General features: G+C 36.0%; 3 protein-coding genes across 4 annotated transcripts; 1 reads left to right on the top strand and 2 right to left on the bottom strand.

The window, feature by feature from the left end:
- Positions 1-3,070: 3,070 nt before the first annotated feature.
- LOC119636492 (protein mahjong) lies at positions 3,071-10,430 on the bottom strand. The gene is made up of 12 exons (XM_038031859.1): positions 9,540-10,430; positions 9,291-9,441; positions 8,982-9,218; positions 8,267-8,920; positions 7,935-8,207; positions 7,268-7,870; positions 5,659-7,209; positions 5,469-5,589; positions 5,309-5,406; positions 4,871-5,236; positions 4,290-4,350; positions 3,071-4,225 (listed from the first exon to the last, which is right to left on the bottom strand). The coding sequence occupies exons 1-12, from the start codon at positions 9,956-9,958 to the stop codon at positions 4,047-4,049; spliced, it is 4,713 nt and encodes a 1,570-aa protein (XP_037887787.1). The 5' UTR covers positions 9,959-10,430; the 3' UTR covers positions 3,071-4,046.
- A 598-nt stretch (positions 10,431-11,028) lies between these two features.
- On the top strand, positions 11,029-11,900 carry LOC119636471 (protein TEX261). Its single transcript, XM_038031823.1, has 3 exons — positions 11,029-11,256; positions 11,307-11,608; positions 11,664-11,900. Exons 1-3 carry the CDS (start codon positions 11,187-11,189, stop codon positions 11,883-11,885), a joined length of 594 nt encoding a protein of 197 aa, XP_037887751.1. The 5' UTR covers positions 11,029-11,186; the 3' UTR covers positions 11,886-11,900.
- Positions 11,901-11,971: 71 nt separating this feature from the next.
- On the bottom strand, positions 11,972-13,227 carry LOC119636470 (ribose-5-phosphate isomerase). Of its 2 annotated transcripts, XM_038031822.1 has the most exons (2): positions 12,539-13,227; positions 11,972-12,451 (listed from the first exon to the last, which is right to left on the bottom strand). In XM_038031822.1, exons 1-2 carry the CDS (start codon positions 12,861-12,863, stop codon positions 12,096-12,098), a joined length of 681 nt encoding a protein of 226 aa, XP_037887750.1. In that variant the 5' UTR covers positions 12,864-13,227; the 3' UTR covers positions 11,972-12,095. The 2 variants fall into 2 exon arrangements, with proteins under 2 accessions (XP_037887750.1, XP_037887749.1); XM_038031821.1 differs by having other exon boundaries at positions 11,972-13,222.
- Between the last annotated feature and the right edge of the window lie 621 nt (positions 13,228-13,848).

Raw genomic sequence — 13,848 nt, 5'->3', positions numbered from 1 at the left:
ACATTACAATAGAGGCAAATAGCTATCGAAGATGCACGCAAGCGCAATTGAAGAAAACCCTTTGGCGTTTGCTGAAAAACAACCCGAATTGCGATTAAAATGTTAAAAAAAATGAAGAAATTGTTTTTAAATTTATTTATTAGCCAGCGACTTTCCAGCGATTTTCCAAAAATAAAAAGTTGGTCCACTATTTTTGCATTTTTATACATTTCTTATTAATGTAATTTCATGATAATGAAGAAATTTTGATTGTTTTAATAAAGGTGTATTGGGCAATGCGTTGTTGTGGCCTACAGATTGAACAGTTGGCTGTTGCATACATCCATGCGAACTTAATATACCCTTGTAGCATAAACTTTGTAAAGGAAAAAACCAGCTAACGGTTTTATGTAGAAGCAAAACCATTTTACAAGTTGAACAAAAAACTTGGAGCAAATCATAAATAAAATAAAAAATTGCTAAATAAATCGTAAAAATTTCTTTAAAAAAAAAAAAATAGAAAAAAGAGAAAAAATTGTTATTAGAAAATTTCTTTAAAAAAATTATCGAATTCATTGATTTACTGGGATGTTATTGTGAGTCTGTCCATTTAATTATATCTATCTTAAGTTCAGTAATATTCGGAAACAAGATTCAAAACTTCGCAAATTTGGTCTTCTCGAAGCATTTGTTTGTAAAGATGTGAAAGTTTCAAAGATTTTTAATATGTTATTAGCATTAATATACTGTAGTGTGATACCATATCGGTATACGCATCCACTGTGGAGTGTGTCATGCAAATTCAGCATAATTCTTTTCACTAAAAGAAAAATAAAAATGATGTCACACTTCACTTGGCTGAGTATTGTATTTCGCAATGCAATACAATGCCAGGCGCCCCCAATTAAAACAATTAACTTCTCTTGAGGGGAAGCATAAATTAATATAGGAATTTATGTATAAATAGCACGATAAAATTTAAATAAAGCAATTGTATCAAAGCAATTCAAACTAGCGTATCAATCCGCTAAAAACTCACAGGCGTTCCATCCGCCTAGTTAGGGACTATCTCATGCCGAGCACTATTGTCATTTGCAAAGAGATAGAAGACTTGGCGTTCTGAAGCCGAGCAGCTTAGGGTTACACACCAGCGATACATTTTGTCACCTCCTAAGAAAAATCTCAAAGGGAATCTTCCCAATCATAAGGGCATAAGACAATATAAAAGACACGATCCATCATCTGAGGATATCAAAGGATATCAATACATCAACAATGGTTGATTTTTTTCATTACAATACAAATATTTTGCAAGTATTTTACCGACAAATGAATTATTTTTTATATATGTGTTTGTGCTTTCATCGGAACCACTTTTCTTTTTTCAATTAACATAATGATTATATAAAGGAAAGATGAATGAATGAACAAATGAATGAATGCGCGAATAAATAAACGAATAAACGAACGTGATGGTGGGTTCCGCATATCAAGCTGCAATACCAGTGGGTCTATCACAATATTGTGATATTCTACCGTATGAAAAAGAAGATAAATTAATGTGGGAACCAATATTAAGATGCCGATAATTAACTTCTGTATTTGGAAATCATTTTAAGAGTGACACATGTCCATTTTTATGGTATCTATAATGATTCTAAGGTTCAAAAGACAACGTGAATGTATCTTCTTCTTTTCTGTTCGAAATTTGCAAATAGTCCATAATTTTTTTTTTGTAAATAATTCAAACGCATCATTTAATCCATTCCAATTGACGAATGATTCGCGCTAAGCCAACTTAAGGCTATTGTGTGAGCATGAGATTAGAGACCATTTTCTACTTAACTATCAATGGATTGAAACAATTTTTCTTACACATCTTTGCATAATCGTTGGGTTATTTAGAACAATCTTAAACAGTTTTTTTAAACACAAAAGAAAGGGCCTTTGGTTTTATCATCCTCTCGATCGTTTTCATTAAGGCCCCAATTCCCTGTTTAAAACGTAAGAGTAAGAAATACTTGGTATATTATTCCCGTATCTCAAAAAACATATGTTTTAACATAGTTATATTAGGCAGAGGCCGAATCACGCATACCCATCATCATCACAATCACAATCTTTGGCGCCCCATGCTTTTATTTATTGTCATAAACATGTGAATGGGATAAAAGTTATCTCTCATCTTTTACTTTATTAAAAGATATTGTTAGCTTGTCGCATTCCATTCTCTAATCCCTTTTATTTGATACTCATGTAGACAGTAGTTTTTAGAAGAAATTTATCATCATGTAGTGCCGTCCATCACAATTAATTTAGAATTAATGCAGTTAACTTGTCCCACTCCACACTCTCCAAGTCCTTTTATATGAGACCCATATCAACGGTACCGCAACAAAATGAATCCACGCCCACTACAATTTATTTAGAATTAATACATTTACCTTGCCGCCATCTACTCTATACTTGGTACACGTAATGCTGGTATTATTGCGATAAAATTAATCCATCAGATCGTGATGCCCACAATATATGTTTTAGAGTTAACGTATTTTTAGAACATCTCGGCTGATATCTATCTATTTTGTACAATTATTGAATAATGAACAAAAAGCCAGAAATTTGTGTTCAGCAAAACGGAATTTCGTTCAGTTTACGCTCCACTGGGGACTTGCGCTCTAATCAATTTGGCCGATTTTCAATGCCAATCTATGTGTAAAGTCGTCCAATGTTCCTAACAAGTTTGAAGTCGATATCGTCATTTTTGCGACCAGGGGAGTGCCAACAAAAAGCTCCACATAGATGGGCAGACATGGCTTAATCAATTCAAAATTTCATACTGATCAAGAATATATATATACTTTGTAGGATCTTTGAAGTTTCCTTTTTGGATGTTGGCAAATAATTACATAACCCATGCCATAGTATCGAAGAACGTAGTTTCGAGAAAAACGCAATTAAGGTTTTAAATAACGTTACCGCAGCAATTCGACCTTCATTTTAAGTATGAAACAATTTCTCATAGCTCCAAGTTTTTAAATAGCTTTTATAGTTTTTATTTATATCAGTAAAAAAATCCAAATTATTTAACAATTCATTTTCCAGATATTGAACTACCTTTTAAATGCAGTTAATATTTCCTCTAAGGGTTGTACAGGTGGCATTCAAATAAAATTAATGCCTACATACATATTCAAAATAAATATTAAAAGGGAAGCAATAATAAAAGTCAATTGTCTTTTCATTAGTAAGGAAAAGTATTCGCTCTAAATGCCTTCTCTATCAAGCCAAAATGTTAAGAGTCATTAACCGCTATCCTATGACTTAAAAATTTAAACAATGAAACATTCGTAACTGATAACGGACGTGAAAGTACATTTTTGGTAAGCACAAATATTTAACAGGTCGATTATATTCGGTTTAGACCGAATCCTATCGTGATCTCTAGTTGCTTTGTTTTGCCAGCTCTTGATGGATACGATACTGCAAAGTAGAATATGGAGACATAGTCACAAAATTGTGAAACTCACAGCAGTGCTGTTTATGCAAGCATCTAGCATCTAGCTTTTGCAGACATAAGTATGTACCATTGTTCGTGTTAACGCGAGGTATTGAAAAAGAGACAGCACACGTAGTTACTTGTATTCCATATTAATATGTTAAATGTAACCATCACTAAGAAGTGATTTTTAAAGACATTTGTCGGACTTAGGGGGTTGAACAGACAAAATAAAAGGGAAAAATTTAGGATCAGTTTTTCGTAACACTTGAGAGAGCAGTTTTCGTTGTTCTTTCGACAGTGCTTGTGTATTCTGGAAACATTTTATAATATCTACGACAACGTGCCTATATATGTAAACATATAAAGAAAACTATCGTTTAATTGAAAAATTGAGTTTATACAATAATCTAGATGACAGCAGCTTAAGTGTAGCAACTGTTTGAACATCTTATTATTCCTTTACATATACGTTTGCAAGAGTATTCGTTTTGGGTAAGAAAAACAACGCGCATACGTAATCCTCTCGTATCGTATGTTCAGAAAACGTAATTGAAATTTAAGACAATCAAAGAACGCCCGCCATGTCATCATCTGATGATCCCATATCGATCCAACCTTCCTCGTCGTCGTCCTCGTCCGCGTCGTCATCTTCTTCATCCTCATCGTCGTCGTCCTCGTCTTCTACAAAATTTTCATTATTGCCATTTCTATTACGTATTTCATCATTTGGAAGCAGATCGAAAACTGTAAACAATAAACAATATTCTTCAAGCTGGAGACCATAAAGAGGCGAAATCAAATAACTTACTTTCTGTGGAAGCGTCACTGTCGGAATTGTCTTCTTCAGATTCCGGCTCCTCATCATCTTCCTACAAGCAGAGATAAAAGATTTAATGCTATATCATCCAAATCAAGTAATATATTGAGATCGATGTCCGCATCTGCTGTGCCTATATCGCCGGCTGCCTCCAGGTTTACTAGTGCTGCTCGAAGGCCAGCAACACGATTACTAATATTAATATTGCTGCCGCTGTTGCGGCTCCTCTGATAAGCAGAAGCATTTTCATTATGTAATGGTATTAGGGGCGGCTGTTCCGCGTGTCGATTGTGATTTTGTTGTTGTAGCTGCGGTAATTGCTGTTGTCTACCGCTGTTATAGCCACTAACAATATCACCATCACCACCGTCGCCGCCACCTCTTGTTATATCGTATACCCTGCTGCCAGCAGCCCTGGGGCGAAGCACAGCACGAACACCAACACCGCCATTGCTACTGGCAGTGGTCGTTTCGTAGGTACGATTTGAGGACACCTCGCCGCCAGCAGCAGCTCTGTTGTTTTCCGCTCCAGAGCCGCCGGACGACTGAAAATTAGTACAAGAACCACGCACCTCTTCTTCATGTTCATGTTTTTTCATCCCAACAGCGTAAATCTTTACAAAGGTTTCCGGCTTGGTATCATAAGACGGTTGATTTTCTACCAGCGCTATCAGACTGCCATTACCACTCACACTTAAATCGTAAATATTCCTTTTCACATCGATAGTCGATATACTGGAATAATCATAAGCATCAAGGACTTTAAAGCTCGTCTCGTATGTGTTTGAATCGTCGAATTCGTTACGATTCTCTACTTCCAGACTAATGCCATACAAAACATGCATAGGTGAAAATTTTATATAACATTGATCCAAAACCGGTATAGTTTGCAACAAATGAAATGTCCGTAGGTCCCATACTTCTGTATTTGAAATAATCTACAAATACGCAGAAAAGAACAAAAGTTTATCGTAATTTAACCTTTAAGCAAAGACAATTTCGAAAATTACCTCTAAACCATTAGGATGAAATATACCCGAAAGTGATTGATTTAGTTTATCAAATTTATGGATTTCTTTTCCAGATTTGACATCCCATAAAACACCATCTACGATGATAGATTGAAAAAGAAATTAAATTTAATTACGGGTTTAAAAGAATTAAGCAAACCTGACAAAACTAATTCATCAGCGGGACAAAAGGTGGCTCTATTTTTCGTATATTGATTGCCTAGTACCGGTTTAAATGTTGACACTTTCTGGCCCGTCTGCACGTCATATATAATCGAACACTTGCCGTTAAAAAAAAATAAATAATTAATAATACATTTCTTTAAATATATATCACGTCTGCAACTTACATCGCTTTGGGTACCGATGATTTTGTCTTGCGTTAATTTACTAAACTCGCAGTAAAATTCATCATTGAATTGCAATTTTGATATGAAATCATTATGACTTATCGACCATAGCACGCTAAGAGGTGACCGCCACGATGACGAGGTTAAGACAAGATCTCCTTTCCGATTCGACTGTATAGAATCGATGAGGTAACTATGGCAACGCGAAGAAAACAGTTCGGTACCTTCGTTCATATTGAAAACTTTTGCTTCCCCTTGATGAGTACCGACGAGCAACAAATTGGTATTTTCCACAATATGACACGAAGTGAATTCGATTTCATTGTAATCATTGGAACGTATCGAATGCCAAGGAGCGAAATTTGAATGAACGTAACGCCTATCAAAACGGCGTGTATTAAACCCGGCTTGGGCTTTAAAGAGGCGGGCGGTTATGTTTATATTATCACCCAGAACGCGATTAGGTTTTGGGTCTGGGCATTTATGAGGGGTAAACAGATCAAATTGCGGGCACGTTGTCATCGGATTATTGCACAACGCGTGTTGATTTGTTAGATATTCAGTGACAATGGTGGACAGTGTTATACCCACGCTAAGCGGTGGCGAGCCTACTTCCACTATGTTATTGACATCAGCTACCGAAATTTGTTTTTGCAGCGAACGCTGACTACTCGACTGAATGCAATTCGCACTGTTGGCATTGTTGACAGAACAGTGCGAACTATTGGGCCCTATTGAATTGCACATCAATTTATCCGTTTTCCTTACCAATTTTATAGGTGTGATCGCATTTTGGGCTGCATCATCGCTCAAGTTGCCATTTACATTTTCCGAAGATGTGGGACAGTTGTTAACTGCAATTGTTGATGCAGCTCCATTTATAGCTTGAGTTATATCTGGCATACGGCTCCGAAGACGGCTACGACCAATGGAACTGACAGTCATTACCTTATAATCGAATGGTGACTGATGAAAGTTCTTAGTTGTCGTCGAAGGCAATTGTAAGTTAGCCTCCTTCTGCAACATATGTGCTGTTTGGGTTAAACCTTTAGACTCCAAATGATCATAAATCAATTGATAAAGTTGTTGTTCGTTGTACTGAATTTTCGTTTGGGCTATTACATTCGCTTTATGTATGTTAGCCAAAGACGGATCCAACTGGTGACTGAGCGGTTTTGTTTTACCCGACACTTGTTCTAATAACTCTAAAGCGTATTTCTGAAAAATTACATGTTCCGCCCGTTTTTCTTGCAAAATTGGATCGCGCATCAAAGTCTGTATTTGACCACTAGCAAACAATGGAAGCTTGCCAACAATCTGTCGCACACGCTGTGAACGAGCTAGACCAGCTAGCGCCCGGCAGGCCATACCACGGATGCAATCTGCATCCGTAATTGGCGTTTTGATTTGCATTAATGACAATAGTACGATAATGCCATTATTGGAACACACAGACTCCCAGACTTTTTCTACCAACTCTTCACTGTACCGATTACTTTGTTTATTTTTCTTGGAGGAACCGAGGCACTTCATTAAGGTAATGGGATCTTTCTGCAAAGTGGGAAAATATTCTTGAAACGATTTAAGAAATTACATTATATCTACTTGCCCTAGCAATAGGAGAACACACACAGTGACATAACACCGCCAAAGCAGATTTTTGCACATCAGCGTCTGGTACAATATCGCCGGCAGCCGCTCCAAGTATCGAAAATACACCAGTGGTTGTGCCATGATCAGGCAATTCCAGGATGCCGCAATAAGCTAGATAAACACGCGGAATAACACAACATATAGATAAAACGTCTAATGCCGATCGCACCGTCTCGGACCTGCCGCCATTATTCCATTCATAAGAGAAGGCAATAATTTTCAACAGCAACGTAATGCCGCCTAATTTCAATAATTGATCGACAGGAGCCCAATGGGCTCTTACTGAGGTATTTTCTTGCAAGGTACGTATCTGGTCGCTAATCTGCTCAAGGTTAGCTTTGGCGGCTTTAGTTATGTTTTGGTTGAATTCTGCAGACGATGGAAACTGCTGTCGCATAAAGCTGTTGTATTTGTAGAACAAATGGCTTTCCATATAGCGCTTTAAAGCAACGCATACGTGACGAACAATTTGACGTGAAGCGCTTTCCACATCTTCGTTGAGATCATTGTTAGCGTCCTCTTCATTGCTGGACGGATTTAGAATTTTTAAAACCGAAATCTGCAAAACAAAATTCGCATAATTATTGCCAGATTCATATTTTTTACTTCCTTAGATAACATACTACGTTGTAAAGTTTCCTCAGACCATCCTGGGCGTCGAATTCGTCGAGTATAATTTTAAATTGAAAACTTAAACCAAAGAACATAGTAGCGTGACATTTGCCAGAATCGTAGGAATGACCTAAGATCCACAAGGCATATTTCACCAATTGAGTAATAATTGATTTCGGCATCGTGCAAATTCTTTCCATCGCATCTTCAGTGTAAGCTAAATAATAAAGTGTTATTGATACTCCTGTAGCGGCTATGCTCGGTCGCGGGACTTTTAACAGGAGCTGTAATAAGTTTAATAAAGCAGGAAGAAAAGAATATTATCTCTATCGGCATGTCCTACCTCCAATCCACCGTGGCTGATAAATTCCAAAGCAAACTTTTTATGACATAGCAAAGATGCTAAATATTTAAGGGCCTCGAATGCCAGGCAAGTGTCTCGAGAATCTAGATTTTCAATGTAGCCGAAAATCAATTGTATAGCATTGTGCTCGAGGAATAAGCCCAAAAATTCTTGATACTCTCCCATTGTTGTCAGGTAGCGTAATATCAGCATTTGGCTAGTTTCGGCTGTCGGTGGATGTATGGCTATGTACATCTTTTTATAAATATGTGCGCTCGGTAACGTTTCACGACTGTTCTCTAATAGCGTCGACATGTTCGAATTGTTAGTTAAAACGTCTAAAGCAGCATTGTTTGCACCTGCTGTTGCTTTAGAAGTGGTGGGAGAGTCTTCCATTTGCAAAGGTGATTGAGGGGCTGAGCCCGTCATCCACGAAGGCAAAACACGTTCTAAATGTACTGCTACAGTTTCACAATCTATTGAATTATTCATTACGCTGGGCCCAGGTATACAGTTTCCTATTGATGGCATAACATGGTTGACCAAATCGCGTGTACAACTTTTGTAAACAGCTTGTAACATATGTAAACGTTTAATCATTTTGGGCACTAATCGCGTATTCAATTCACGGAAAGTGACCGCGATGTCCGTAACCTATATAACATATAGAATGATATATAAAATATATAGATTTTATAAAAACAAAAATCGTAACCTCCATTGCGGCAGCCAATAGGCCAGTGGCATAACTCTGCAAAGGCTCTATGCTGTCTTCGGCCCAGTTGTAAATACGATGGATGAGATTATCAAATTCTACCTGAAATACAGCCGATGTTTCCAGACCTGGCATTATAACTAAAATTAAACGCAATGCCAAAATATTCAATTCCAGAGAACTCTTTTGTATGCTCTGTCGAGTGAAGTAATTATCGCGCAGATAATCATTAACCAACTAAAATGGGACGAGAAAAAATACACAAGTGAATAAGTAATGAATAATTTAAAGCAAGAATGGCGGCAGTACCTTCTTCATAAAATGATCCTTACGAAACAGCTGCTTGAGTAAAAATCCAAACTGACAACTAGGATCTGTTCGATAGGGGTGGCGTTCATCGAAAGGATCTGGATCTTTCCGCATATATATTTCGGTTTCTTTTTCAAATATTTCAGCCAATCTATTTGAAGAGAAGTGATCATCGTGAAAAGCAGTGGGACATACACGGACGTGTAATGTCCTCACGTGTTTTGTGTTATAGAATATAAAAAGTGGTACCTTTTCAAAATGGGCACGGGATCGAAACCCGACTGCGTATGTTTGGATTCCCAGTATTGCAAGACTTGCGACATGTCTTTATTTTCCAGATTGGAGTCCATTTCATCGAAACCACGAAACGTATCTAACGAATCACTACTTTGCTCATTAGCTTCACCTTCGACATCCTCGTCAACATTAGCTTGCGATGGTTGTTGTTGAGGTAGCCCTACTGGCTCTTCATCGTCTGGTTGGGCTTGAACTGACGATGTCGGCTGTTCGTAAATATCAATTTCCATGTTTTCATCAGATTGGTTTGCTCGTTGCGTTTCTAATCGTTGATCCGGTGGGGGTCTTTGATCTGTAATTCCCACTTGCCCACTTGATTGTTCGATTTGTTCTTCCTGCGATTCAAGTTCCTCTTCCATTTGGTCCGTCATTTCTTTATTTTTTTATTTTTTGTGTTGTTTCTGCTTACAATGTAAATTTCTGTTTGTTGTCTTTATTTTGAAATGAATAATTTTATTCTTTCCTTCAAGTTTTGTCGTTCTTAACCTAACATTTACTTTATATACTTTCACAAATGCTATAAATTCTATATAATTAAGTAGCAGTAGAAAATAGGCGCTTATTTTTCTCGACTTTTATTCCTTCAAAAAAAAAAGCACACTTTTGTATCTTTTAGTGCATCAGGCTTTATTGCGGCGTTTTGTTTTTTTCACTGGATTTTATTCATTACAATTTTTGGTAAGTTTTCCTGTTACAATTTTTTGAGTTTGCGAATAAGATTTATGCAACTAGTTGATGAAATTGTTTATTAAACTAATTTTTATAAATATAATATTACAGTAAACTTTTTTCTTAATAAAAAGCTACACGCTTCTTTCCTTCGTTCTGAAATTTTTCACGTTGTCAAAACCTCTTATTATGACATTAAATTAATTCATTCACAATAAAATCAAAACTTAGAATTCGATTCTAAAGCACCTTTTTATATATTGAAAATAGCTTTGCCATTCATAATATTGCTCAGCTGCTTTCTTATATGTTTTAAAAATAAAAATATGTGCTATAAGCAAGCGTTACCACTTAGTTCTATGTAACAAGTATAGTTACACTCTTAAAGGATTAGCACAATAAGGCGCTCTTATATTCCTAAGTCTCGGGTTGATTCAATTTATTACCACGAAGGATTTTTATATATATGTATATATAATATATATAAATATATATATGTAAATATCTATAAATATATATAGATATAAATAATATAAAATAAATATTATAAATTTATAAAATTAATTTCTCTTCCAGTCCTAGAAATGTAAGGATAATTTAATTGTGTGCATTCCCTTACACATTTTTTTAGAATTATTCAGAGATAATGCATAGAGAAGCTTTCAGCTTGGAAATGCCGTAAAACATGTGTTAACGCGTTTTGTTTACGTTTTGATAGCAATTGTCAGTTCATTAATTTTAAGTTTTATTTATTAGTAATACGGCAAAAACATCATAGAATTCTTTGGTATACAATAAGATTATTAAGATTTATTTTCGAATATAGAAATTATGTTAAATATACCTTAAATCCAAGTAGTTTTGCAGCGCAAAGAAAAATTTATTATCTATCTCTCAACAATAGTAACGGTATTTTAAATACAGACAATAATGGTCTTCATGTACATATTAAGTTGGCTGGCATTAATATTGCAGGTTGTTTTTGTTACAATATCAATAGGTGAGTAAATACGCACCTCAGGCAGATCTGTTAATTTTTCTCTTTTCTAGTGGCTGGATTGTATTATATAGCTGAACTAGTGGAAGAGTACACAACTGCGGCACGTAAAGTGATTTTGTTCATGATAAGTTTCACGATGTTTGTGTATACAATGTTCATTTTCTGTGACGATTTGCCTTGGCGAATGGTTATAATGGGTTTCGTGACGCAAGCTTTTCATTTGGCGATTATGGGCAATTTTCCATTCATTAAATTTCTATCAATACCCTTTATAGGCTCAGTTGTGTGCTTAATTCTCAATCATTTCCTGGCTTTCCAATATTTCACGTCATTTTACTATCCTTTTACACAAGTAAGTGAAATCTCCATATTATTTATATCACTTGTAATTATCTGGGTTTTTGTAGGTTTTAGCATATTTTACTTTATGTTTGTGGATGGTACCTTTCGCTTTATTTGTTTCGTTAAGTGCTAATGATAATGTTTTACCAACCACCATAAACGATCGACATGTAGATCAGGACGTGGTCTCTAATTATTTTTCTAGAAGCAGAAAGCAAGGCTTATTGTCATTGTTCAATTATCTTAAAGATTCCGTCATGCCGGAACGTAGTAAAAAATCATTTTAAACTTTTAAGTGTTAACTGGTAAATTGACGAATTGAGACTTCAATGATTTAATTTTTGTATTCGTAAAACAGCAACGAAAGATGTAATTAAAACTAAAATTTTACAAAAAACATTTATTACTTTTATGAAACTTAGTTCTTTTAGCAGTTTACTAGTTAAATTAGCATTATATGTAGAACTGTAGATAAAAATGCAGATAACGATTTCTTTTTAGATAGAAGCATTACGCTCCTGTGTTCTAACTTGCCCATCCGACATACCAAAATATGCTTTGGTGGCCATATTGACGAACAGTCCAGTCTCTACCACTCCGGCTATCATAAGTAAATCACGATTAACATCTGGCCAATTGTAAGCCTTCTCACTGGCAAATTCCCAATCCAATATGAAGTTACCATTGTCGGTTACACAGGGACCCGCTTTAGCTACAGCCATTCGTAATTTAAGGCTACCGCCAAAACATTTCTGTATATGCTGCTTAATTGGTACGTAAGCCATCGGAGTTACTTCAATGGGAATCCCTTTCTTGTACTGATCGCCTAGCTTTTTGGAGTTTTTTGTGTAATCTGCAATTATTATTAGGTTTTCAGCACAGGAGGCAACGATTTTCTCTTGTAATAAACATCCTCCACCACCCTTTATTAGAACCATACCATTATCTACCTCATCGGCCCCATCAATGGCTACATCTAATTGCGGGTTACGATCCAAGTCACTTAATTGTAATCCGTGTTCTATTATAAGTTGGCGTGCCTGAAAACTGGTTGGTACACACGCAACATTAAGATTCTCCGACTTCATCCTTTCTGCAAGTCTTTCCACAGCAAACACAACTGTTGACCCGCTTCCTATACCAACTGCTGTGCCGGTTTTAACCCACTCATTCACAGCCCGATGAGCAGCAATTCGTTTAGCTTCATTTAAAGACATTTTCTCGACAAGATTCAATATTCTACTCAAACCACGTGCGAGCTTCATACACAAATCTCTCGTATGTTTTTCTGTTTATAAAATAAACTGTTATCTACTGGAAGATAATTTTTTCAGATTTAATTAATGGCAATTCCATAAGTTTAGAGATGAGTAAACAACTTGACTTAGTATTCGATTTTTGCATAAGCAGTGATTACCGGGTATTTTTTGCAGTGCTCTACCGAATAATCGAAGTACGTGTGTTTATTCTTCCTTTAGTGTCATTTAGTTACGATGGAAGCTTAAAATGTATTAAATGTACAATTGATTTTAACTTTTCGTCTCAGCTAAACGTCTAGAAGCTGAAATGAGCTACGGTTATTGAAGAACTTTATGCTAAGGCAGTCTGCACGCCTTTTTTTGTAATATAAGCAATAGTTGACGGCTTTGCATTTTAACAGAGGTTTCCCCTACTTTCCCGACGGCTTTGCCATTCAGAGGTTTCCCCGTTAAAATGCCATTTAACAGAGGTTTCCACTACTTGTTTGCTATTTAACACAGCTGAATGGCGTTACCATTTAACCATTTAACAGAGCTACCATTTTTGACTATTTTTCTTATTTATTATAAGCAACTTCGTGCTTTGCCTTTTAACAGGGAATTTAGCGAGGGCTTTTGATAAAGGACCAATGAATAATAAAAACATAATTCTTCTGAATATATTAGGTCTTATCGCCAACAGAGCCTAAACAAAATGAAAAAATAGGTAAGTGAAATATTAAACAATCAGGTAATGGAGAGGACTATAAATATATCAGGTAGAATGGTTTCCTATGTTATTTCGTGTAGAAGATTGCGATTACGGCGGAAAAGGAACTTTGTCAGTCGTAGGACGAGTGTGAGGCGCAATAAGTTGGCAGTCAATATTCTTTTTGTGGCACTGACTGGCAAAAAAGTCGAACCCATTAGCATGCTTTTCGCATAATATGTGCCGCTTTGGGAAGCAATGCAATTCATTAGTTGCAATGCAATATTTCACTTCACTTCATTT

This window comes from Glossina fuscipes, unplaced genomic scaffold (assembly GCF_014805625.2).
Source record: "Glossina fuscipes isolate IAEA_lab_2018 unplaced genomic scaffold, Yale_Gfus_2 28, whole genome shotgun sequence".
NCBI classification, from domain to species: domain Eukaryota; kingdom Metazoa; phylum Arthropoda; class Insecta; order Diptera; family Glossinidae; genus Glossina; species Glossina fuscipes.
The sequence above is the reverse complement of the archived record's forward strand: the minus strand, read 5'-3'. Positions and strand labels throughout refer to the sequence as shown.

Bases quoted from the DNA above. Each gene is read 5' to 3' on its own strand.
- LOC119636492 (XM_038031859.1), bottom strand. From the start codon at position 9,958: ATGACGGACCAAATGGAAGAGGAACTTGAATCGCAGGAAGAACAAATC. The intron at 9,219-9,290 runs GTACTGCCGCCA...GTCCCATTTTAG, and splicing joins AGGATCATTTTATGAAGAAG to TTGGTTAATGATTATCTGCG. The intron at 8,921-8,981 runs GTTACGATTTTT...TATGTTATATAG, and splicing joins TATTGGCTGCCGCAATGGAG to GTTACGGACATCGCGGTCAC.
- LOC119636471 (XM_038031823.1), top strand. From the start codon at position 11,187: ATGGTCTTCATGTACATATTAAGTTGGCTGGCATTAATATTGCAGGTT. The intron at 11,257-11,306 runs GTGAGTAAATAC...TCTCTTTTCTAG, and splicing joins TTTTGTTACAATATCAATAG to TGGCTGGATTGTATTATATA. The intron at 11,609-11,663 runs GTAAGTGAAATC...GGGTTTTTGTAG, and splicing joins TTTACTATCCTTTTACACAA to GTTTTAGCATATTTTACTTT.
- LOC119636470 (XM_038031821.1), bottom strand. From the start codon at position 12,863: ATGAAGCTCGCACGTGGTTTGAGTAGAATATTGAATCTTGTCGAGAAA.